The 26,392-nt window shown below is 36.5% G+C and overlaps 2 protein-coding genes across 2 annotated transcripts in view; both read left to right on the forward strand.

Moving 5' to 3' along the window:
- Positions 1-157: 157 nt before the first annotated feature.
- LOC117423719 (plastin-1-like) lies at positions 158-18,722 on the forward strand. Its single transcript, XM_034039836.3, has 16 exons — positions 158-249; positions 6,537-6,645; positions 8,694-8,857; positions 9,485-9,614; positions 10,128-10,260; positions 10,779-10,860; positions 11,100-11,265; positions 11,439-11,581; positions 12,772-12,867; positions 13,205-13,397; positions 15,013-15,091; positions 15,257-15,371; positions 15,616-15,749; positions 16,246-16,369; positions 16,495-16,622; positions 17,183-18,722. The coding sequence occupies exons 2-16, from the start codon at positions 6,576-6,578 to the stop codon at positions 17,319-17,321; spliced, it is 1,896 nt and encodes a 631-aa protein (XP_033895727.3). The 5' UTR covers positions 158-249; positions 6,537-6,575; the 3' UTR covers positions 17,322-18,722.
- A 647-nt stretch (positions 18,723-19,369) lies between these two features.
- LOC117423479 (short transient receptor potential channel 1) overlaps positions 19,370-26,392 on the forward strand; it is a 17,205-nt gene continuing 10,182 nt past the window's right edge. The window contains exons 1-7 of the mRNA XM_034039337.3: positions 19,370-19,966; positions 21,229-21,383; positions 21,557-21,658; positions 21,980-22,182; positions 23,248-23,379; positions 25,041-25,236; positions 26,141-26,392. The exon at positions 26,141-26,392 is cut by the window's right edge and continues 85 nt beyond it. Of these exons, the coding sequence (XP_033895228.1) occupies positions 19,801-19,966; positions 21,229-21,383; positions 21,557-21,658; positions 21,980-22,182; positions 23,248-23,379; positions 25,041-25,236; positions 26,141-26,392 (1,206 nt within the window). The 5' untranslated portion in view covers positions 19,370-19,800. The remainder of the gene's footprint in view (positions 19,967-21,228; positions 21,384-21,556; positions 21,659-21,979; positions 22,183-23,247; positions 23,380-25,040; positions 25,237-26,140) is intronic.

A 26,392-nucleotide genomic window follows, 5' to 3' on the forward strand; every position in this document is an offset into this window, starting at 1 on the left:
GGTCATTATTAACTTAGCATAGTAAGCATACTGTTCTTTACAATTGGACGCTATAATTGGCTGGTATTACAATATTCGCTTCTATTGGATGCACTGCAGAGAGGAGTTACCTAGCGTTGTTTCATGGGCGGGCCCTATAGGTTGTATACAGGTTACCTGTTGCAAATTCGCGCACCGGCGTTTTGCTGACAGCTGCAGCTGGAGTTGGAGTCAAGTGCTAGCCGTAATAAGACGTTGTGATCACTGCAGGTAAGAGGGCAAATTATAGTTTGATGTAATCTGATAATGTGGTCTTAATATGTTGTCTGTGGTGTCAATTAATATACACAATGCAATGCATCATCTAGACAGCTTACAGTATAACTTCACTTTGTTTGAGATAACTGCTGCAGTTATCCAGGGCGACTTACAGTCGTAAACAAAAATACATTTCAAGAATCACAGTACAAGTATTAATACAATTAAGAGCAAGATAAAATACAATGATTCTAGCAAGTACAAGTATATGACAAAATACAATTCAATAACTGCGCAGATAAGTGTCAGTTATAGTTACATCAGGATATAAATAAATACAAAATACTGCAGATTAAATAACACTTGTGACAGATTTACAGTACTCTGTAAAGTACAGTATTAAATGCAGTAAAATAATTAACCAATTATAGATACAGTAGCACAGTAGTTTTGTCTTGGACGTTGACAATTTATTACAATTTCACCACTTGACAGCAGTTGTTTGTTATAGTGAAGGGCACAATTTGTTTATCTCTTAATGCATTTCAGCATTCACGGGTTCTTGTTTGAATCACTTGAAGTGGTAAAACAACGTTTTTTGGTGATTTGTGTGCAACAGGAATATATATATATATATATATATATATATATATATATATATATATATATATATATATATATATATATATAAAGCTGTAATCAGTTTCTTGACATGGTTGCAGTCCTCGGCTGTAATCGGACTTCAGATGTCATTGGTCCTTTGCTTCCAAAGTGCGCGTTAGTTATTTTTTTAACAATGATCATATTTTATTCTGATTATGTAATAAAATAAAACGGAATGATACAATACCATATTCAAAATTAGGCGGTGAGGTGAATTAGATTTACTTGATGGGGTTTTTTTTTTCTCTGTATTACTAAAGCACTGCAGATAGTGACAACCTTGGCACTGGTCTGCTCTTTGGCTGAGCCTTGCATGTCCTGGCATTGCATCACATAACACCACCCCAAATGGCTCAGGTTTTCAAACAGTCGGAATTAGAGATTAACTGCTGGTGTTCTACAGGTCAGCTCCGACAAAACCACTTTATTAGTCAGGATAATTGTTGTTGTTAGAGGCAGGGACAGTGCGTATTGTAACACACAATCGATGACAACATTGTATCACAAAGCTGAATAGCAAGCAGCTTTGCAATGTGTAAAATTCAATACAAACCCGCAAACTTTGTGTTTGCATGAATTTAAATCATAGATCAGCTGTACAGTAGCTCTGCTACAGCCACCCAATAGTGTAGTATTATTAAAATACCTCTAGAGTGGATATAGCAGGTAGCCACATTATATATTAATTTTGTTTTTCCAGTTAGTTGTAATTTTGTTGACATATAACATTTCAAGCACTTTTTAATCCATACAATTGCTTGCATTTCTATTTGTGTTTATAAATGCCAGTTAAAAAAAAACTATTAATGAATTATTCAAAAAGTCAAAAGCATTAGGTAGGGCTATGTTTCAATGACAAAAACTCATCAATCATTCAACCTTATGCAAATAGCAGCCTATTGGGAGTTACAGTATTCATCCTTCATAAGTGTTTCTCTGAAGTACTGCATCAGTAACGCAAACAAAAAGACTTCTCTCTGACTACAGATCGAGTGATACAGTACAATGTATGGCGAAAGAACAGACATCTGTCAGCAGCACAGAGTGCCGAGCAAATGAAGGAAAAGCAATACATCCTGCATTAGTGCCTGAGCAGCAAGAAAAATACTTACGGAGGGAAATACTGCTAGGACCTTAAATATTCCATGATGCTTTAGACATAAAATAAAGAGATTGTATAGTTGTCATGTTCTTGAACATAAAATGTACATCGTAAAATGTATATATAGCACAGTAGTTGTGTGTTTGACTTTGCCAATTTATTACAATCACCACTTGACAACAGTTGTTTGTTATAGTGAAGGGCAAATTGTGTTTATACATATTGAAGCTGTTTATAAGAGCATTACATGAATGTGCGTGATTCAAACCTACTGTGTTGTGTTCTTTTTTATGTTGTTTAGTCATCTCAATTATTTTTCTTATATTAATTAATGATTACATTTATGATTACCATTTTGTGAACTATGACCACAGAGCAGTTAATTTTTATTTGGCAATACTAACAATAATAGGTCAATGAAAGAATCATGTAACACAGCGATAAACCAAATTTGATAACAATGTTATTTCATATAAGTATTGCATAAGTATTGCATTATATAAATCATCCAGTTGTAAGGTAGGGACATTGTGAAAGAATGAGCAAGAGCTGCTGAGGAGGGCCAAAGCTTTTTCAAGCTGTCTTAAGTTGTAGATGGTTGGGTTTGTGATTTGTATGTGTTAATTATCCAATGGTTTTGTAGGTAAACTAATCAGGGTTGAAGCATTATACTGCCTGTCTCCTTACTTGTTAGTATAAGCCTTATAGAGCATTGTAAGGTATACTTTCTATGTGAAGTGTTAGCCAAGCTCCATGTTATATTGCCCCTAAAACCATTACTTAGTGAAACAGTAAACTGTAAAACAACAAAAAACAGTGTTATTTAATGACTAAGGACCTTAAAAAAAAGAAAAAAACACATCATAGATTGGAATATCATTTTCTTACTGTACACAGGCTCATATAGTACTATGGTTTATGTATATACACTTTTGGTCGAAAGTCTTTGGGACCTCTGCTTCCTAGCTAAAACTCACCTTTTGAGGAAAACATTTTTTGAACAAAGCCCTTTATAAGTCACAATTTGGGCGCTGTGTACAAAGCACTAATGTGACAGAAAAAACACATTGCTGGGCCATGTTTCTTAGCTTCCTGGTTTTGAGAAAACATATGATATTGTGACCTTTTGATTTCACAATAAATTTGAGTGTTATGCACTATTTATCCCGGCCTTTGAATTGTGAAAACACGGGGCTATTTAAAACGTACTTCGGAATACCAGAGTTATTTTTAAAATAATTGCAGTTGACTGTTGCTCCTTTTTTATGTTTCTTTAATGTCGGGGAAATTCAGAGTAAGATGAACTCTGCTCGCTATAAAACAGTTTTAATACCTCTTTCGCTTTCAGCCTTTTATTTTTAGAGGATGTGAGGATTCCTGTATGGATTTCTCAAATAAGTATCTGTAATCTCTCAGGCTGTAAAAAGCTTTGCATCATTCTGTTTAATATCCTGGTTGCTGCAGCAATTACGATGTCCCGTTTGTTTGACTCATTCGATTTGGTTTGCTTGTCAATTGAGCTCCATTTATTTTGTTGTAGATTTTTTTAATTCAACAGCATTGCAAGCTTTTACTTTAATCCTAAAACACTGCTTTTCTCTGCCTGACTTTGAGTTTAACATGGGCAAGGACTGTGTCATAGAGAAGCAACAATAAGAAACCAATCACTTGGAGGATGTAGTATTAGCCTGGATAATGAGGTAGTTTAAATCTCAAACAAACGAAACACTTTGATGACTTGCAAACTTATGGTATGTGTCCTTTTTTGGTCCGTTTACATGTTGGTATACAAGTTTCAAGTCATGTGCATGACTGACTTTCCCTATTATTATTATTATTATTATTATTATTATTATTATAGACTATTAACCTCTGATAATCAAATTTGGTAAACTAAATTCCTGTCTGGTTCTGCAGTGAACTTTTGGAACTACCGTGATTACATGCAGGGCAATGGACACAGACCTCCGCCTTGCAAATTTGTATTATCATAATGCAGCTCTTCTAAGGTCATTATTTGCCTATACACAAAAGAGCAGCAGGAATAAAAAGTTACATGAAGAATGTGATCTTCCCTGCTCCTTACCAACAGTGCTGACCTAGTAAAGGTGTGATTGTGTGGTCTGTAGGGGGAGTCATGCTGTCCCAAGGGGAGCGTCGCTTTGGCCTTGGTGCTTCCACAAATCGTGGATGTAAAATCGTCCGAGATTGCATCATTTAACTATGCTACAGCAACCCCGGCCGGCCAGTGGTTCACTGAGCTTGAGTGGACATAGTTGGGCTGGCCTTTGTTATTAATGAAGATAAGGTTTAGTTAAGTGACAAATCAAAATAGATACCAAGGTAACAATAAAAGAAAGTCCATCTGGAAATTGTTTTTTGAATATATCCAGGTATTTGTCTTACTGGATAACACCATATTCATTTACATATTCATATGCATATTTATAAGATGCTTTGTTTGGCTGGTTTCAGAAATATTAAATGAACTGCTCAGCAGTATACTGTGTTCCCAGGATAACAATCCGTTGCAGTAGGCACTGTTTTGCATTGGTTGTGTATGGTTTTGCTCTTTACTGAGAATGGTATTGTCCTAAATTTACATATTTTTTCCATAGCGATTACTTCTGTGCATCTCTATCACACCTTTTGAAATATGCTTGTCACTTTGTGGCAGTATACAGTAGAGGATACTGGTAGTTTTGTTTGGATATTGTAAGAACCAGGGGAGCAAAAACCGGTACATTCTAGGAACAATACAGGTACATTCTAGGAACAATACAGATACATTCTAGGAACAATACAGGTACATTCTAAGAACAATACAGGTACATTTTCAAGTGACAGTTGATAGGTAGTCCAACAATAATATAAAGTAAGAGCATACTGATCAAAATTGTTTATTATAACCAACATTGAGAATACAGATAGTCAAAAAACAAATGCCACTGAAGAAGAATAAATAAGAAAATCAAATTGTACCTCAATGCTCTTTACAGATGCATATTTAACAAACCTGGTAGAGGATGGTTTATAAGTTAACTCTTATTACTCTAGCAGATAGGATCAGAGTCTAAATGCCACACTCACATGGAAGATTGGTAGGACAAAGTCCTTCCAAATTCCTTCTTCTGCATCATCTGACTGATTAAATACTCCCTGTAGACATATATTATAATCTGGGAATATCTGTCTCTATCTGATGCTAGGAATTAATTGACAAGCAATTATACGTGTGTGCATATGTGGGTGGGTGTTTTATTGACTCAAATGTAATATTGTTAATATTAAATATTTTTTTCAGACAGCAGTTTGGTATTTTCAAAAGGTGCAAAACACCAAAATGCACTCACTAATTAAGACACGCCCTCCCCAAACTGGCTTCCCAAACGTGCTAGGTGTAATAGATTGCACACATGTTGCAATATCTCCAGATTCAAGGAATGAAAACATCATTATTCTTTAACTGTGCAAGTTTTATGTGGTTGCCAAGTACCCAGGCTCAGGCCATGACTCATTCATCGTGGAGAACAGTGCCTTGTTCAGAAAATTCGAACTGGGGCTTATAAGTGGAGGCTGGCTAATTTTAGAATATATTAAATACATAATTAACAACACATGACCATTCGAAAACATATGTAACAAATGCATATGTTTAACATTTGTATTATGATTTTTCACAAACATACATAAGCATTCAGACATTGCATGTAAAGAATATGAATATTAATATTGCATCACTAATATTGAAATATGACCAATTGGCTTGTTAATGAACCTGAAAATCAATTAAATCAGTCATAAGCAGGAGTCGCAAAGGGTGTTGCGAGTAGGAGAAACGAACCTGCCCCTGTTGAAAATCAAAACGTATAATTAGGTGGTAAAAAAACTCTCAGTGAAATGCATTGCGACCTTATTTACTCTCTAAAAATGCACCTTCTGAAAATCAGACTGTTTTGATATTTTTTCATATGTGAGGTAAAGCTCATTTTTAGGAGTTTTTAAAACTCATTGGTAGTGTAGACTACACTGGGTCCAGCTGATCAAAGCCACCCCACACAATCCACTGTGCTGGTATTGTTTGAGATGAGCCCAAAGAGCCTACGCCCAGTCAATGTCACTGTATCATGGAGCTTCCTGGATAATATGTAATGCTGCTTGCCGCACATGCATTGTGCCTCTAACATATAAATTAATGCTCATTGTTCTGCTCTTGTACAAAAGCATGTCTTTTTAAATATTTAGATTGTTCTGAATCATTTTGCAGTGTGAACCCATTTTGGTGTGTAAGGAAGTTAGCTTGTGACTTGTCAACTGCAGGGTAGAGGCTGTGCTAAAGAGGGGGGCCACACACTCTACAAGCGAGCATCGTAACCACTGCTAAAAAGAACCAGGCACGTTTGCTCAAAGTTCAGACCTTTTAGCCTCATTTGACCTGCAGGATTCAAATTCACACATAAATGCCTGTTTCACAAGATAGTGCCTATTAAAGAATACAAGTTCAAGCGATTGATCTTTTTTCACCATTTATTAGGTTTCATAAGAATAAAGTAAGAAGTGACATTAGAACAAGATGGAAAACAACACAACTCAGATCTCCCGTGAAGAACTGGAAGAACTGAAGGAGGCTTTTAACAAAATAGGTAGGTTGGAACCTAGCCAGGGAATGGCAGTTTTCCATATTTCATATTGTGTTACACAGCGAATCAGCAAAAGCATGGCACTCAAACTGCAGTATGTTTATTCATACAAAATGATATCTCATGAAATCAGTAGCTTAGAAAACAAATACACAATAGTATCTTGTTAGTATTTGTTGTTCTGTTTTATAAATAACCATAACTTTGCTGTTTTAAATTATATTTTTCTTATCAACAGGCAACACATACTTCAAAGGCGTCTACTGTGTAATAAATATTAAAAACCAATTGCCATCCAATAGGTGGCTCTTATGATTAGACTCCAGATATTTCTAATGTTGCACACCTGTAAAAATATTTGTAAAAAGATGTGTAGGAGATACTTAAAAATCACAAAAGCCTTGGTGTAAATATCATCCAATATATACAGCAGTATCTTGGGTCCATTATCTTTAGAAGGGTTTTAGTCATGTTCTGTGCAGTAGTTTATTCACATGGGAGTTTCACTTCGATTTTTATCTTTCAAGATAAAAGTTGTACAGTGTTGGTGGAAATGAACTGTTTAGCTACCCACCAGCATTCCTCTCCAAGTCCCTCCCATATATGAACAGAAAAGCCAAATACACTGTACCTACACAACAAACACATCTGGCAAAATAGTGTTTTTTAATTAGGTTTGATTGTGTTACTATAATTCTACATGTTAGGCATATCAATTTATTGTCATAATCTGCGGGTTTGGAAGTGCATCTGTCATTGTGTCATTGCGCATACAGTGTATAGAGGTCATGGTGATGTATTCTTTCATTTTACTGAAACCATTAGTTCTAATTTTTTATTTACTGCTGTGGTAGTAGATGACTGTCCTGCTTGTGTTACGTTGTTGTTTGCTTCTAATTTTGTAAAATGAACAGGTGTTTTTTCCCCTTTCAAAAAATAGGAGTTAATTAAACTGGAGAAAAAAATGCCCCATTGTATTCCTTAATGACAGAAACTGCAGAAGCAATTTAACTGTGTACCTATCTACAATAAGACCGGTATTGTAGAAGCTCATAAAACTACCGAATTGCCCTCTGAGAAGAAGTTTAGCTGGCGGTGCAAGGTTTCATATAATAAGCAATAGGCTATCGATGTGTTTTACTGCACATGTATATCAGTTCTCCAATGGGATGTTATAACAATTTTATCTTACTGTTTTTAAAGAGCCGCTAGGCATAGGTGTGGAATATCAGAGTTATCTTATCTTGTTGTTTTATATTCACTTTTTCTCATTTTTTTGTTTCAGTCATTACATCTTGTTGACTTTTTAAAACTAGAGCTTTCAAGTGCATCAGGTACCCCAGAGTGTATCCAATAACCTGTTCCCCTGCAACACTCAATTGGACGTAAGAATGACATCAGTAAGATATACAACATACTGTAGCACACATGTGGTATTTCTTGCACCTACTTGAGTGTGTTGCATTGGGGCAGGTTAAAGAGTAAGTAGCAGGGTTCCAAAAAATATAGTGTTACACGTCCCCACGTGTTGCTACAACTGTTTAAATAATGTACCTGTAATTTTTATTTTCATTGTTAACATCCTGACAACTTTTTACACTTATAACTTTAAAGTGTGTTTCAAAGCTCTTTTCAAAATGGCCGCTCTAGTGCACTGGGGTTTGAGATCTGTCCTCTAAATAAAGATTTTAAAAAACAACAAAAAAAAAGTGCTCTGGCTTTTATGTTCCGTACCACATCATGGATCATTATTGCTGTGTTTTCTGTTTGACAATGTGGCCAGTACTCCTTACACTATCAGTGCACTAATGTGGGCATTTTATTTTGAAAATAAAAATTACAGGTACGTTATTTGAACAGTTGTAGCAACATGTGAGGACTTATAATGCTATGTTTTTTTCAGAACCCCGTTACTTACACGTTTTAATAGTTACACTCTGCTGTGCCAGATGTACTGCACTTGGAGGTGAGACATGATTCTGAGAGCTGTATTACGCTACTTTGTAACTTTGTAAATGGATGTGATTAATTCTGCAGTGTTTCATCCACAGACATTGACAACAGTGGCTATGTGTGTGACTACGAGCTTCAGGATCTCTTTAAAGAAGCACATCTGCCACTGCCTGGATACAAGGTCCGAGAAATTGTGGAAAAAATTCTAGTAGCTGCTGATCACAATAAAGACGGAAGGATTGATTTTGAAGAATTTGTATCGGTAACTATTACCCCCTTATACATATCCATTTATTACTGGTTTCTGCTGCCTACTTTATTCTCAAACTTCTCATTCTAGTATTTGACATATGAGGACCTAAACACCCTTGCCTGGCCCTTGTAGTTTTGCATTGTATGTTTCCAGTAGGGCGCATTCAATAGCCCTTTGGATAAGAATCAACAGGCTATATAGAGCTTCTGAGAGATACCAGCATTGTAATACATTATTTTAACACGCCACAGCAAGGACATTATCACTTTTATATATAGGCATTGTAGTCCAGAGCAGGGCTCGAGTATCCCAGTGAAGCGTTTCATCACGAAGCAGTGGTTTTAAAACAGCTGTCATTAATCAGCGTCATCTTTTTCCAATATTAAGTTATGACAAAACGGCTCACTGTGTGTACTTGTTTAATGCTAACCTTGCATAGCATGCCACAATCCAACACATATGTCCCAGTTGTTTAACCGTAAGTACTATTAAGCCCCAAACCCAGCATGAATTCATCATTATACAGAACAGTGTTATCAATAACTGATGTTAATTTAAAATGAATATATTTAATAGAGGGAATACGGTCACTCCCTAGATATCATTTCATACAACGTATTGTTTTTTTTTCGCTAGATCTGTCAGGAGCTAAAAAGCAAAGAGATCAGTAAGTCATTTCGAAAAGCCATAAACAAAAAGGAGGGAATCACAGCAATCGGAGGAACCTCTGAGATTTCCAGTGAAGGAACCCAGCACTCCTACTCCGGTACTGTATGCATGTGTGTGGATATGGAAGAGTGTGTGTAAAGGCTGCTGTGTGAGTGCGAGTGCCCAGAACTGACTTTCATCAAGAGCGATGTAACAGTAATGAAGGTAGATTTCATGGTTGTTCAACAGTCGGATGAATTATTTTCAGTGTTTAGAACACACAGAATTCACAGTCAGAATTCTTGCATAAGACAACCATGTCTCTTCATATTTTTCCTGATATTATCCAACTACTGCAAGAGAATTAATACAACTTTTGTAAGAATGTTCGTAACATATTTTTGCTAGTTTCTGTCAAGCTGGGCAAGCTATTGATTACTAATTCTGTTGAAAATATTATTACAGGTACAAATAAACAAATAAAAATGTAATATATATATTTTTTTAATAATTAAATGAGGGCATAGTTTATCCCTGAAATTAACCCCCTACCAGAGTAATATAAATTGCTCATTGTTTATAAGAAAAATATGGCTTTCCTATTCAAAGCCATCTTATGTTTTTGTTTCAGAGGAAGAACAAGTTGCTTTTGTGAACTGGATTAACAAAGCCCTAAAAGATGATCCTGATTGCAAACATTTACTGCCCATGGATCCAAACGATGAGAGTGTTTTCAAATCGGTCGGGGATGGCATTATTCTTTGGTAACGAAAATCAGCATATCATGGTCCATTTTAACTACAGTAAATTATCATTATTATCCATGATACACCATTATTTTATTTTTAAAAGTTACATGTTTTGGGGAGATTGGATGAACGATTTACGTTTATTTTATGGAAAGATTGTGGATTGTAGAATATTTCAGTTCCATAGTTTCCATGCTTTTTAATGCACTCCAGATGACCCCTCAACTACTACTTTCATGTTGCACAAATTCACAGTGACTGAGAGGTGCATTTTCTCAAACAAAGTTAAAGACAGCAACCTATCTGACAAGTAACAAGATGAAACTTGTTTCATTTCTCTCCAAATCTCCCTCAGCCACACATTTCCCCCATTGTGTTTTTGAAGGTCAAACAATCATTCAATGAACCTACCTTGTTACACAATTCATTATACAATTTAGGCCTTCACCAACATGGCCTCCAGATACCTTCACCTTTAGCAAAATGGAGTGCACCTTTCCTAACCCTCCAAATATATATATTTTGTCTTTTAGCAAACTGATAAACTTATCCCAGGCAGAAACAATCGACGAGAGAGTTATTAATAAGAAGAAACTAACCCCGTTCACCATTTCTGTAAGTATTAAGCAAAGCAATAATGCTTATTAAATCTTTGTATGAATTAAATGACATTTCTCAGTGATGGAACATTCTCAAATTTTAACCTGTTTTATTTAAAGATTGTTTTTATTCATTAAACACGGTTCACAGGCTTCTTCTTTAACAATAGTCTACAATAGTTTAAACTGGTCTTTGTTGCACACTACAGTGTGTATTGATAAGGCTTTTTAGTGACCTATTGCAAAATCTTGCAGGAAAACCTGGTGCTTGCATTAAATTCAGCCTCTGCAATTGGCTGCACTGTCGTCAACATTGGGGCTCAGGATCTCAGGGCAGGGAGGCCTCACTTAGTCCTCGGCCTGCTGTGGCAGATCATTAAAGTTGGGCTGTTTGCTCATATTGAGATCTCCAGAAATGAAGGTAAGAACCACCTATCACCATCTACAGAGCACATTCAAAGTGGAAATGACTATTACCAAGTGCTATCCAAAAATGGTGTTTTATACGATCAAAAACTGTGTGTACACACTAGAGAATTAGAACTTGAGCACTTTCACAACAAAGATAATCTTGGTCTTCCTCCTCTGCCCCAGCTCTCATTACCCTGTTGGAGGAAGGAGAGGATCTGGAGGATCTAATGAAACTCTCCCCTGAAGAGCTGCTGCTGCGCTGGGTCAACTACCACCTGACTAACGCAGGCTGGCAGAAGATTGGCAACTTCAGTAATGATATTGAGGTGCTGGGTTAGAGTTCTGTCTGAAATACAAAGCAAAATGAAAAAGCTGTGAGCTGTGTTGAGCTATCACCTTTGTAATTTACATTGTTAAGGGCTTGAAATTGTCTGTATTTCCTTAACTAGCATAAAGCAGTGCTAGCCTGTTAGGGTAAAACCTGTAATGATTATTCAGTGAGTGGACACACTGGAGCTGTTTTGCTCCTTCAGAGATCCAAGGAGTAAGACCCTCATTCCTCACCAAGCTCTTACTGCTTCTCCTAATGCATTATAAATCGATTATCCGTGGAGCCAGCTTGAGGTTTCTTTAATCTTTTTCTTTAATCCAATTAAACTAACTGAATCATGTGATTTGTGGATTATGACATGCTGTAGCATTTTTTGCAATAGTCAATCAATAGCTAAATATTTGTTTTTTCATGAGGGACTGTATCTCAATAAATGTAGATGTGGCTGTCTCCAAAGCATGAAGTAGTGTGAAGCTACCGGTGTGCTACTCTGAGCATCAGGCTTCAAATTAACCATCACAGGAGGCAAAATACAAACAAAATATTTCAACCTGAGAAAACACAGTTTTGTTCACCAAGAAGTGGAAAAAAAATAATCTGTACTATGATGCAAGGGCAAGTGTATAAGAAAATGTTATGGAAGGAAAGAAAATGGAAGGAAGGGATAATATGAGCAATAACAACTTAGTCTCAGGCAGTTCATTATTCTGAGTAGAGTATTGCTAGTTTTATTATTATTATTATTATTATTATTATTATTATTATTATTATTTATTTCTTAGCAGACGCCCTTATCCAGGGCGACTTACAATTGTTACAAGATATCACATTATTTTTACATACAATTACTCATTTATACAGTTGGGTTTTTACTGGAGCAATCTAGGTAAAGTACCTTGCTCAAGGGTACAGCAGCAGTGCCCCCCACCTGGGATTGAACCCACGACCCTCCGGTCAAGAGTCCAGAACTCCAACCGCTACTCCATTCAGTTAAAATAATTGTATTCCGAATGTGTCTTTATGAATCCTGTCCATATTGATAGGTGAAGATTTCTACTGTCATGTAAATACATGAATCAGGTATCTATCTATCTATCTATCTATCTATCTATCTATCTATCTATCTATCTATCTATCTATCTATCTATCTACTCATTTTTCTAAACTCACTCATTGTGTCCTCAGGATTCAAAAGCTTATTTCCACCTGCTGAATCAGATTGCCCCGAAAGGTATCCAAGATGATGAACTCAAGATCGACATTGACATGTCTGGTTTTAATGTAAGTTGGATTTAATGTAAACCAGTTTAAAGAATACAGCGGTGTTTCTGTTACATATTCTAAATACAGAGTGCCATGTGCAGCACAGCAAGACAAAGGCAAGCTGAATAGCTGAATATGATCCAGGAACCCCAAGCTGATTAACTTTGTGTGATGAGCTGTTCATAAATTATTCATTTGATGTCTTAATTTATATCAGTATTATAATTGAATAAGGATATACTGTAGTGCAAGGATTAAGTCCAAATTAATATTTTTTTTTATTAACTGTTTTATATTTTATATTTCGTATATGGTATTATAAGTTCATAAAGCCTATTCCTTTTTCTTACTCTAGGAGAAAAATGACCTACAGAGGGCAGAGTGTATGCTTCAGCAGGCAGCTAAGATGGACTGTAGGCAGTTTGTCACGCCGGCAGACGTGGTTGCTGGTAACCCAAAGCTGAATATAGCTTTTGTGGCCAACCTGTTCAATACCTACCCAGCCCTAAACAAGCCAAATCACGGATATGACCTTGCTATGCTGGAAGGTAGAGAACCGATATTGTATCTTGTAAATATTAACTGTAATAACACAGATGACCACCAGAGGTCACCTGCACATATTATGCACATAATAGAATATATATTTTATACACTACTTCCCTTGTATGGTTCCAATGGTTTTAACATGAAAATAATCAAAAACTTTCCAAGTATTGTGGTGTACGGTAATTGAAATAATTGTTTTGCAAAAAAAAAGAAGGCATACAGGGTCAAAAGACAATGTACAATGTTTAAAAGGTTCTGTTTTAACACTAAGAAATTGTTCTAAGGATTTGCTACAGTGGACCATATATTTTCTGAAAGGGAGCATAAACTGCTATTTTTGTAAGCTAAAAAAATTACAGTTGCTGAGTTAAGGGTTCTCTGTGTGCTGCTTTTGCACCATCACAAAATCTCAGTAAGCAATGGCCCAACACATTTGATTTTAAACTCAGAAACATGTATTTATCCCTGTGGTGACAAGCTGATTAAATCAAGATTTATTTATTTCTTAAGAGTTTAGGAATTAAGAAATGCCCAGGGTAGACTGAACTGGTGATAAAGAAGTTTGCTTTGAAAACAAGCTAAAATGATAGTTCTATTATCCTATTCTAATGCCTAGTATTTGTAGTGGCTCACAGGTATTCTTTTTACATTTGCTTCACTAACTGCAGAACTGACTCCTGCCATTGTATGTACTGTATTAAGTAAAACATTTTTTTTTGCAGTTTTCTCTCTTCCAGTCTCTCTTTACAGTGTGATACCCCATCGGTAGCACAGAGGTGTTTGATTGTGTTGTGGGGTTATTTGCCCCTTGCTCACCGATGGGGCTTTTCCGCATTTATCTCATGTCAAGCAAATGTTTTTTACTCTTAACAAGCCTGCAGTGTGCTCAGTTTTGAGTTTGGTTTGGATTGATGCCTCATGCTGACATACTCTACAAATCCACGTTTACTTGCTTCAAATAGGAACCACTTAAGTGGTGGGTATTTCTGTTTCACTCAAAACAAGGAGAATGTAGCTTCTCAGTTAATATCACTACCATACTTTGTTTGAGTTATTTTATGCATTGCAGCCTGTTATTCATTACACTCCATCCCTAGCAAAGGCTCTGTGTGGCTTCGGTAACAGTTTTTGAAGTCATTTTGTGAACTGCATACCCCATAAATGTGTGATGTTGTAATAAAATTATTTGGTTATTAATGAACAATTCTGAGTTTAGCCTGAAATATTGTGTTGGTTTATAAAATGATCTTCTATAAAAAAGAAGAAAAAAAAAACCTACCTTTTATGATAGATGATAAAAGATACCCTATAATATTTCTTATTCCATAAATACAATACATTTCAAAATAATGGGTATGTAATAATGCAAAATGCACTTTCCTTGAACTTGATCATGTTTCTTTCGGATTTCTTCAGCATGCAGTTTTGTTGTGTGTTGAATTACTTATTTATGTTAGTAAAATCATAAACTTATTTTTTAGCTGCTTTTTTTGTGTGTCACAATGAAAAACAATTGTTTTACCTGCTGTTTCAACAATTTCATATAGAGGTTTCCACTTGATACACAGCCCATTAGCCCACATACTGCATGTGACTGTGTGTACATCATTGCAGGGGAAAGCAGAGAAGAAAGAACCTTCCGGAACTGGATGAATTCTTTAGGTGTGAGCCCATATGTCCACCATTTATACAGGTACTTTTTATATTTAGTTTTGTACCTCTTTTAAACTTGAATATTCCTAAAGTCATTGCGTGTTGTATCAGATTGCTGTCTTAAACACTGTGGCGTATGTTATCATTACATTTTGCTTTGGGTTAGTTGTTATGGATGGATACTGATCTTTATTCAATGCTGTAGTGATCTTACAGATGCCGCAGTGATTTTTCAGCTGTATGAGCGAATCCGGGTGCCTGTTAATTGGAATCGCGTTAACAAACGACCTTACCCTGCACTTGGTGGCAACATGAAAAAGGTAGGTGGTGGAGAGAGCTGAGACTTTCAGATCTGTTAATGGTGAGACCATAACAGATAAGGACAAGCTTTTGAAGAAATACTGCTGAACACTAAGGCAAATTTCATAGTACTCAGTAAAAGTTGTTATCTTTGTTCAGAGGAGAGGTACAGGCATGGTACATAGGGTAATGTCATCCCCTACTCATTACCAATCTTGTATCTTATTACAGAAAGGGTTGTCTCATGATCTGTTGTTTTTCCAGCTTGAAAACTGTAACTATGCAGTTGATCTCGGTAAAAACGAGGCTAAATTCTCCTTGGTTGGGATTGGGGGACAGAATCTCAATGAAGGTCACTCGACACTCACACTAGCCTTGGTGTGGCAAATTATGAGAAGGTAAACATCATTACAGGAGAAAATACTAGTTCATAATCCGCTGTTATAAATCCATCCGCTCAGGTTGAGGTGCATCACAACAGTGATAATAGACTGCAAAGATCTGTGTTGAAACAAAGATGCATTATCAGAAACACTATCATTATTTAAGGCATTTCATGCAGTGTAAGAATAGCATGTAAATTGAACCCAAATTTAATTAAACTGTAACCCTGGGTTAGTTCCTGTTACGTTTTACCTTGGCCTAATGTTGTGCAAGCAATGAAACAAGTCAGGCTCTATAGCCATACAAAGTGAAGAATTCTCTTCAAAACTCCATTTTGCTTGCATTTCCTGTTGTTGATAGTAAGAATACATATTTTGGCAACCAATGATCAATTTAATCACCAACTGCAGAGATATTGATGTTGAACAACTGTATTGGAGGTTGAGGATTCTCTTTTGCAATACTTTTCAATACTTTAGATTGTTTGTTTGTTTTTTTTTGCTATTTTAGGTACACTTTGACAGTTTTATCTGATCTTGGCGGAGGTGAAAAAGTAAATGATGAAATGATTATTAACTGGGTGAATGTAACCTTAGAAGCAGCAGAAAAGGAGACTTCCATTAAAAGTTTTAAGGTACATTAAAAAAAAAAAAAAAAAAAGTACTGATTTTTAAAATGTATCACCGCTACACATCTGGCACATTATCAACCTCAGATACTATTATGTTCTGTGTTTTTTTTAATTTTTTTTTTATATAGGACAAATCCATCTGCACTAGTTTGCCAGTACTGGATTTGATAAGTGCTATTGCACCAAATGCCATCCGTGAAGAAATGGTGAGGAGAGATGATGATCTTTCCGATGAAGACAAACTTAACAATGCAAAGTAAGAACCTTCTTAGGTGGTCCCATATAATGTTCTCTCATATAACTATCCAGCTTCATCATCTTCAGATCTTGGATACAAACTTTTTAAAAACACACACACACACACAATATTTTACAAGTTTGATGGCATATGACTACGATCATATAGGTAATAAAAAGAAACTAGTAATATTAGGTGACAGACCTTTTGACATGAAGACGAAAGAATGTCATTTCTGTTCTGTAGCTCCTCTGTAAAACTGAAATAAAAATGTAGTACTGTAGTCCTGTTAATATGTGGGTCGCTTAATCACCCCTAGGGGAGAACACCAGCCATGTTAATATGTATCAGTATCACCTGTGTTTAGAGCGTTAAAATGGTTGCAATTTTCATAATAAAAAATATGGAACCATTTTTTTAAGAATATTATTGACATGAATATCACTGAAACATAAATAATTTCCAAGCTAAACATAATAATCTAATGATCTTGTAGTTGAAAGAATTTTGGTGACATTTTTAGTATGTTCCAAAAGACATTTTTTATATACAACAAGTTTCTTTCAAATCTCTTCCAGATACGCAATCTCAGTTTCTCGTAAGATCGGGGCTCGAGTGTATGCACTCCCTGAAGACCTGGTGGAGGTGAAACCCAAGATGGTCATGACAGTGTTTGCCTGTTTAATGGGAAGAGGAATGAATAAAATTAATGGATAAAATGAAGATCATGAGTCTGCAGCCGTACGAATCACACTCAACGATACAGAGTTTACACACTTCTTGATTTCTAATGGTTCATTTTACAATAAATCGACTTTTTCTCGGTATTTTAGAAACGATTGCTAAGCACCACGCAAACACTGCCACCTCTTCTGAAAGCTTTACTTTACTTGATTATTTTGAAACCTGTAACTTATTTTCTTACAGATTCATAATGTTGTTCAGCTTCTTTTTTTAATAACGCTCAACATGTTAATAAAGATATTGAATACTTTTTTTCTTTATATTTTTCCTGAGATTTGCTTTATTTTTCAGATTTCAAACTACGGTTTTAAATAATATTTGTTGAGCTGTGCAACATGTGCCAAGAAAAATGAAACATTTTATAAGTTTAACTGCATTAGAAATATTTGATGAAAAGCAGGTTTCAATTTTTTATGAAGGCAAACAGGTCATCTGAATACCGATTGGATGGTAGTGTGTATACTGTATTGTGCAATCATATCCTATCCACTTTTAAATACTAAATTATAATTAAACTGACATGATTACCCACTGTTATACTTAAGGAAATAAGAACTATCAAGGATTTTATAACTAAAGTCTAAGGGGTAAATTTTGAAAGAGTTTAGTCCAATCTTTAATTCCTGTTTTTTTTAAAGAAGAGAAACATTTGTTGACTTTACAGAACTAGTGTCAAACATCTAAGTAGTGTAATTAAAGGTTTATTAAGCACTCTCCAGTTGTATTTCTTAGTGTTGTACACTAGGCTACTGTTGAATTTTCAAAAAATAGGAGTTAATTAAAGAATGGAGTAAATGCTTTCAAAATAAAACCCTAACTGTATATACAACTTGGTTAAAGAAAAAATATAGGGCCTGTTCCATAACAACATTCAATCAAATCCACAGCGTTTGTGTTTTAAAATAAAATCTGATCAAACAACTTCTGCCATGTTTGTTTTCTGCAATGTAGGGCAGCAGTGTGGAGTAGTGGTTAGGGCTCTGGACTCTTGACCGGAGGGTCGTGGGTTCAAATCCCGGTGGGGACACTGCTGCTGTACCCTTGAGCAAGGTACTTTACCTAGATTGCTCCAGTAAAAACCCAACTGTATAAATGGGTAATTGTATGTAAAAATAATGTGATATCTTGTAACAATTGTAAGTCGCCCTGGATAAGGGCGTCAGCTAAGAAATAAATAATAATGTAAAACTGGGACTGAATGTTTAATTAAATAGCAGCATAGACGATGGAACTGACGTTATTTTAAAACAACATGTACACCTTTAAACTTCATTTAAAGTGATCTCACTAGTTAAAGCTTGATTACTTCCTTATATATGTATATATATAGGACTGTGGTTTTGTGAATGTTGTGCAATGACATTATTTGATGTTTAGCTATAAAAATAAATTCTGTGTACTATTTATGTGACTGCTGTTTTTTTATTATGCAAGATGATCTTTTGGCCTTTATTAACTCCTGCAACATGTATTTTATCTTGTTCTATGGCCGGATTTAATCAAGCATTCTATAGGCATAATATGTGTTTTAAATGACGGGCTTGTAAAATGGTTGTGTTCAATGGTTGAATCTTGCAGTGATTGAATCCTGAAGGTGATTTTTTGTCTTTAACAGCTCTAAAACCACATTTCGTACACTCAGTACTGCCACCTTTGGGAGATACGTGACACGACATATATATTTATTTAAACTGTAATCTGCCACTGATCTCCACTAACTCACAACACAAGGTGTTCATAGACCACTTGTTTATTTTACCCAAATTTCCTGGGTCTCCTTTTCAAAATGAGTATGTAACGCACGAGAAATTAAACAAAAATTAGTGTGAAAATACATGTAATTTAGGAGTAGACGAAAAATATGAAACAGCTGTATATACTAATAATATCGCCTTTATTTGATCTTAATTTAATCATGCATTGTACTTGCAGAATAAACATATTTTTCATTATGGACCCTTGCTCACACATGTACTATAAATAACCACGGTTATATCATATTTGTTACCACAATGCAACACATTTGCTATCCATGATCAAGCAGGTGAACACAGTACACATGCGCACAACACTGCAGTTTCTTCATCAGGACCAACGTCCTCGCTTCACACAGCCGAAGTTATTTTGATTTGGAATGGCGTGATGATTGTGATGCAGCGTGTCAAAAGTCAGCAATAACAAGAGTACAGTAAGAACAATCTGTTGATCGCCAAAGAGGAGGGACACAAAGATGATAAAAAACAAACAAACACGAATATATCAATTGCCCGTGCAGTGAGTCGATGAATTAATGGTATCGATTGCAAACTGCAGGTAATGCAGAATGAAGATTTAGCTTAATACTAGATCTACAAATGTAAGGAACCTTGATGCATACCAAAAAGTGGTAGAAAACTAAAGGGTCTTATTTAAATTGACGCTGTGTAGCTGCTGTGCTGGTGCTTGGTGTGTGATGCGCATCAATGTGTTGCCGTTTTCCTTCTCTGTAATAATGGCTGCTCTTTATCAGAGCACCGATTCTTCCTCTCCAGACAAATACCTGGCACTAAAGGATGTCAGAGAAGTGAAGGAGGAGACGAACCTGGACGAGAAACTCTTCTTGCTGGCGTGTGAAAAAGGTAGAGTAAGAAATACACCCGTTATTTTAATTACTGTCCCCTTTGAAACCTGCCGCTCTAGTATTGGACCGGGGCAATGTTACTTCGTAACGCACAGATTTATGATTTACAATAAACACAGGGAATTTTCTGTCTGCTGTATACACTGCTGTGATGTAGCCTAATGTTATTTCAGTGCACATCTTAGAAAGTACATTATCAGAATCTGAAGTGTAAACACATTCTTTTTGAGGCGGCATAAGTACAATTGTAATATGTCTACAGAACATTTTATATACAGACGAACTACGCTATTGAAAATGAATATATGGCATTAGCACGCAAGAGTTCTTTAAATAACATTTTTGCATATAGTTTTTATTGTTTTTTGTTTTCCAAAAAGGGATATCCATAAAGATAGAAAAACTAGAAACAGACAATTTTAGGGTTTTGATTTATTGAATTTTAAGTATTCTTGAACAATGGCAGACTTTTCTTTCTCCTTCTAGTGCAAATTACTGTACACGTCAGAGAAAGTTTTAATAACCTCATATTGAATTGAAAAAACATGACTTGGCTTCATAGGCCTTTAATGTAATAATATGCATTATTTAACATAAACAGAACAGTACTTTAAATATACACAAAGCATAACCAATTTGTAAGAGTAAATGTTTATCATTAAAATACAGTATTTACAAATTACAATTATAGTAATATTGTTCAGTGAAAAAGCATGGTCAAGTCATGATTGCATAGTTCTGATTTGAAGTGTTAAGTATTGCTCAGACTTGTGCGAATTGCTTCATCTGCCTTACAGCTGCTGAACTAATGCATTTGAGTGGTATTTGGCCTAGAGGGAACATATCAAAACTACAGCAGTTTTCCAGTGAGGGCTTCCTCAGATAATGTCTTTATTGAAGTTGTTCAGTGATCATTGTCTCCTCCTCACACCTGGTTTTTCTGTTATAAGTTCCTAAGACCACTACTGTGCTTGAAGTGGGAGCACATCCAGACATTCTAAATTGGTGGATCGATGGTTACTGTATTACAGATGAGCTTTCCATGAAGCATTTTCTGATCATTTTTAATGTTTAAAGCCAGATGGTGGCTCCTAAATTAAGTGATTAGAAGTTATTTGTTGGAGGGAAAGAAATGCACTGTCTGGCTACGGATTATAGACACCAGAGAGCAAATAAATGCTTTTTATATCTTTTTTTATAATTTAAGTGGCCAATGTTATTGCTGAAACTGATAATAGTTGAATGTATCTTTCTGTGAAGGTGACTATTATATGGTGAAAAAACTCCTTGAGGAGAAAAGACACGGTGAACTCAATGTAAACTGTGTGGACGTGTTGGGACGCAATGCAGTTACCATATCAATTGAGAATGAGAACCTGGATATACTGCAGCTTCTACTGGAACATGGGTGCCAGGTAAAGACACACCCCATTTAAAAGAAACCGCTAACCCCTACAGTCATACTGGGGTTATTATTTTTTGTCAACATTAACCCTTTAAGATACAAGGGACATATGTGTTCCACAATTTGTGCTTTAAGCGAACCTGTCCTGCTGTTTTATTCATGTTCTTTTAATCCTTTTTTTAGACGACAGATGCGCTTTTGGTAGCAATCGACTCAGAAGTGGTGGGAGCCGTTGATATACTACTCAATCATCGACCAAGACGCTCATCGAAGCCTTCAATAGCCGTTAGTGCTTTCTGAAATGTCGTACTTTGGTGAAAAAACATAAAACTAATCTAGATCACACAATCCGTACAAAACTACAATAAAAGACTAGCAAAGAGAGGTTGTTATGGTTTTGTACTGGAGTTGCAATATCCTTGAGTGATAAATATGGTTTGGTGGCATTGGCCAAAAAAACAGAGTTGTATCAAAAGGACATTTTTCTAAATTTCAGTCTTACACTTCACTACAGTGCTTCTGATTACAATAGGAATAACAGCAAACAAAAGCATATTGCGCTTTGCACTTTTTGAATGCTTGTAGCTTGCTTCTCTTCTTCCCTAGAAACTGATGCAGCGTATTCAGAACCCAGAGTACTCCACAACCATGGATGTGGCCCCTGTCATTCTAGCAGCTCATCGCAACAACTATGAAATCCTCACCATGCTCTTGAAGCAGGACATCTCACTGCCCCGGCCCCACGCTGTGGGGTGTGAATGCACCCTTTGCAATGCCAAAAATAAAAAGGACAGTCTTCGCCATTCCCGGTATGGGCTCTTTTATTAGTACTCTAGGGCTGTTGGGGATTTATTTTGTGAGCTTCTAAGCTTTCAGGGCAGGTTTTACAATCAGACCTGTGGAAACTCAAGATTAGGACAATCTCTGATATCATGTTGATTCTGTTTAAACCACTTGCATGTGAAGAGTCCTTGACATTCTACTCTCTTGATCAAGTGAATGGCGTGTGATGTATGCACTGCCTGCTTTTATCTTCTTGGGTCAGTATTCTGCAAGCAAACCTAATCCATGGACTACAGTAGACCCTTCCCATAAATGACATGAAATCCCTCAATCGACCCCTATTTAACAGTCCAGGGCTGTGTTCCACTTATTTAAACCCAGTGAACCGCTAAGTAATGTGAAATGCATACCATTATAGGCCTTTTAATGTATTTGAGTGGTTGAGGGATTTATTTAACACAGCTTTTTTTAATGGCAATGGTTCTTCTGTGGCTTTTTCCAAAAAAATAAGTGTTATAGACAGACAGAAGAACAATTGATTGTGGTGTTTTAAAACATGAGTGGTTAAATATTTTCAGTTGGTATACCATTCCCACTGCTTGAGTTATCTTTTATCTTTCATGACAGAGTGCAGTCATTTTTAGTGTGGTTTGGAGAAAAAAAATGTGTCTACCTAAGGCCTTGTTTTTACAAATACGCCATTGAATTTGCATTGCAACGCTAAAAGAAACTAAGTTAAAGCTGTCGCTTGTGGCGGGGTTTTTTTTTTTTTTTATATATATAGAAAGAATTTAAGTCTAAATTCCCTTTTTTTTTAAAAAAGTTAGACTTTTTATTCCTGTTGAAATGTTTACTATTTTTTTTTACTGCTCCTTCCATTATGTTACTGCTAAAAGTTTTGCATCACCTAGAATTTTAGGATTGAGACATAATTTAAAAAACAAAAGCAATATAAAGATAATTTGGAGAGTTTAATATGTCAACGTAACATTATTCAGCAGGTTTCATTCGGTTTCATTCGGCCTTATGAAGCAAAATGAGTCTGGCCATAGATGTACATAAGTTGGTCTTGTTGCTGTTTCTCTTGACAGATTTCGCCTCGATATCTACCGCTGCCTGGCGAGCCCCTCATTGATAATGCTGACCGAGGAGGACCCAATATTAAGAGCCTTCGAGCTCAGCGCTGATCTGAAGGAACTCAGTCTTGTGGAGGTGGAGTTCAGGTAGTTGGAGACAAAAGAATTGTGTGTGTGTGTGTGTGTGTGTGCTTTTGTCTGAACCAGTGTGTTTCTGCTGGGGTGAATGGACTGTTATTCATCAAACTCAACATCTTGTTTATGCAAGCCAGCCAAGATGTCTGCCAAACAAGCACCAGTACAGAGACAGGGAGGCTGTTGTTTTGATATATTGTAGCCAGGATGTTATTAGAAGTAGTAAAGGGTTAGGATTCTTACAAGTACAGTTATATTTCCCTCTGCTCTAGTGCTCATTAGGAGATGGCATGTAGATTGTCTCATCTTCAACTGGAGCTCAGTAGCCAACTCAAAATCCCTGTGATAATGTTGTAGTCACCCACATTTGGTCTAGATTCAAAAAGCATTTGTGTAATATTAGGACTCCGTCCCATGTGGAGAAAGTTGTGTTTTAAATCATTTTCACAATTTAGTATAATAATCATTGATAAACATGCTGTTAAAAGTGCTGTTGATCATTAAGAAGGGATAACACTCTATTGCAATATCAAATACATGTTTAACGTTGTAATGCTGTTATTAGTTTAATTCTGTTCATAATATCCTTTATAGCATATGCATGTTATTTCTGACAGAGGCTTATACTGAACCTCTATATTGCCAGATCCTGTTCTTTTAAGATGTACATTAATTCATTGCCGCCTTCATCAACAGTTTAGAACAGTTTCATGAATATCAATATTTATGTTATTCATAAAAAGCTATTTTGAAAAAGAAAAAACAAACTAACCTGAGCCTTTTATTTAAACTGGCCATCAGTCGTGCCTCAAGGAATTTCCATGTATTATACTGCCTGCCTCACAGTGATTCAGGATAAGGATGCCATTCGTGAAGGTTAAGGTTTGGAAGCTCACGCAGTACAGTATGATAGACATGATGAGTCACTTGTTGGCCATTTATAGATGAGGTGATACTTGACTCACATTTCCTGTGTCTCAGATCTGTTATCTGCTGCCTGAGATGCAGTACACTATCAAGAACCATAATGCACCACTGGAAGAAGCCAGAGTTCCTGATGTCTGTAGTGACTCTAGTGTGTTGTTTAAGGGTTATTACTTGGTTATATTGGAGAGTCTAAACTGTGACACCTGTAAGTGCTCCCCAAAGAACTATGATGAGTCTTTAGTTTCAGGTTCCAGGTCAGCTTGGGTCAACAGATTGTTTAATTAAAATTTACTTGAACTTGCATTGTCTGAAGAATTCCTGTTTGACCGATGCTCCATGTCCACTGCATAGTGCTCCCGGCTACGGCTGCCCACGGCAACAAAACAAAACAGCGCGGCTATCAGGTCAGGTTTTGTATCTTAACTTGATGCAGCCAAACTGGCTATAAAGGAGGTGCATCATCACATAGCTAGGAGGTACGTGTAGAGAAGGGAAATCGCTACCATTGTTTTTCATTAAGCTTTACTGTATCCACCTAAAGCAGATAACTTAAAATTGAACAACAGAACAACACAATACAATCCCACAATCCCCCAGTGACCTTTGATGCACAGTAGGTTGGCTTGGTTTGGGCGAAAAAAAACACTGAAACGCTCTTTTGATTTTGGTTAGCTGTGGGCAGCCGAAGCCTGTAGCACCAGGCAGTGGAAATAAAACCTTAGTGTATCCTTTCTCATGAATGACAGGAATGATTACGAGGAGCTGGCGAAGCAGTGTACGATGTTTGCGAAGGATCTGCTTGCCCAGGCCCGGAACTCGAGGGAGTTGGAGGTCATTCTGAACCACACCTGCAGTGACGAGCCCGTGGACAAGCGAGGCCTACTGGAGGAGCGCATGAACCTGAGCCGCCTCAAACTGGCCATCAAATACAACCAGAAAGAGGTATGTGCTTACGTATAATCTTGTCCCCCAAGTAACACTTGTCTATATCTCTGTATTGTTAGGGTTTATATATGTTAGTACTAGCCATTCAGCTAGAATGTTGCTAAACACATACTTATTGACTACTTATCACTCCAAGACAGAAAAAAAAAACTGGAGGGTCACATTAGTACCTCCAAAATGTTTGGGTGGCACAGTGCACTGGACATTCATGTGCAGTATAGCCAAGCCCACTAACCTGTATGGGAATGTACCCAGTATGTTGTCACATATCATAGCAGAGATTTTACCTCTTTTAATGGAGCATTTGAATCTCCAAAATAAATACATTTTAGTTTGGCCTACCCCCATACAAGAAAAAATGAAATCCATGGCTTATGATAATGTTTGACTTGAGCTTTATTTCGTTGTTTCTAAAAGCTTTTCTTTCCTAAAACGTATCTTAACCTAGTTAAATGTAAATTTCCCTTCAGGACTCTGATCAAAGCAGTGTATATTGCATGTGTGTACAAAAGCAGCCAAATGTTTTTAAAGCTTTCATTTAGACACACTGATATGCAGTGAAGGCATACAGACAAGGACAGACAATGTCCAGTACTAGAAACAGAGTTGTGTTAAACCAAAATAAAAACTAATGCATTTCCACAGATCATCTGCTAGTAAGGTATTTTGGGCTGCTGTATTATTCTGCAAATAACCCCCATGCTTTATTCCATGACCTTCAAAGGACTGAAACTCAATTGTTCCTGTCTCTAGATAAGAAATATAACTGCAGATGACACCAATGTATAAGGAATTCAGAGATTAAGGAGATAAGAAACTACTGGTTAGACATTTTGCAGGATGATATAAAAACTTATGCAGTCGTTACACTCTCTCTCTCTCTCACTCTCTCACTCTCCAGTTTGTTGCCCAGTCAAACTGTCAGCAGTTTCTGAACACTGTCTGGTTTGGGCAGATGGCTGGTTACAGGCGGAAGCACTCATGTAAGAAGATCCTGACCGTGCTCTCGGTGGGCTTCCTGTGGCCCGTCCTGTCGATCTGTTACCTGCTGGCCCCCAAGTCCCGCGTGGGCCACGTCATCCACACGCCCTTCATGAAGTTCATCATCCACAGCGCCTCGTACTTCACCTTCCTGCTGCTGCTCAACCTATAC

Source organism: Acipenser ruthenus, chromosome 17 (assembly GCF_902713425.1).
Source record: "Acipenser ruthenus chromosome 17, fAciRut3.2 maternal haplotype, whole genome shotgun sequence".
NCBI classification, from domain to species: Eukaryota; Metazoa; Chordata; class Actinopteri; order Acipenseriformes; family Acipenseridae; genus Acipenser; species Acipenser ruthenus.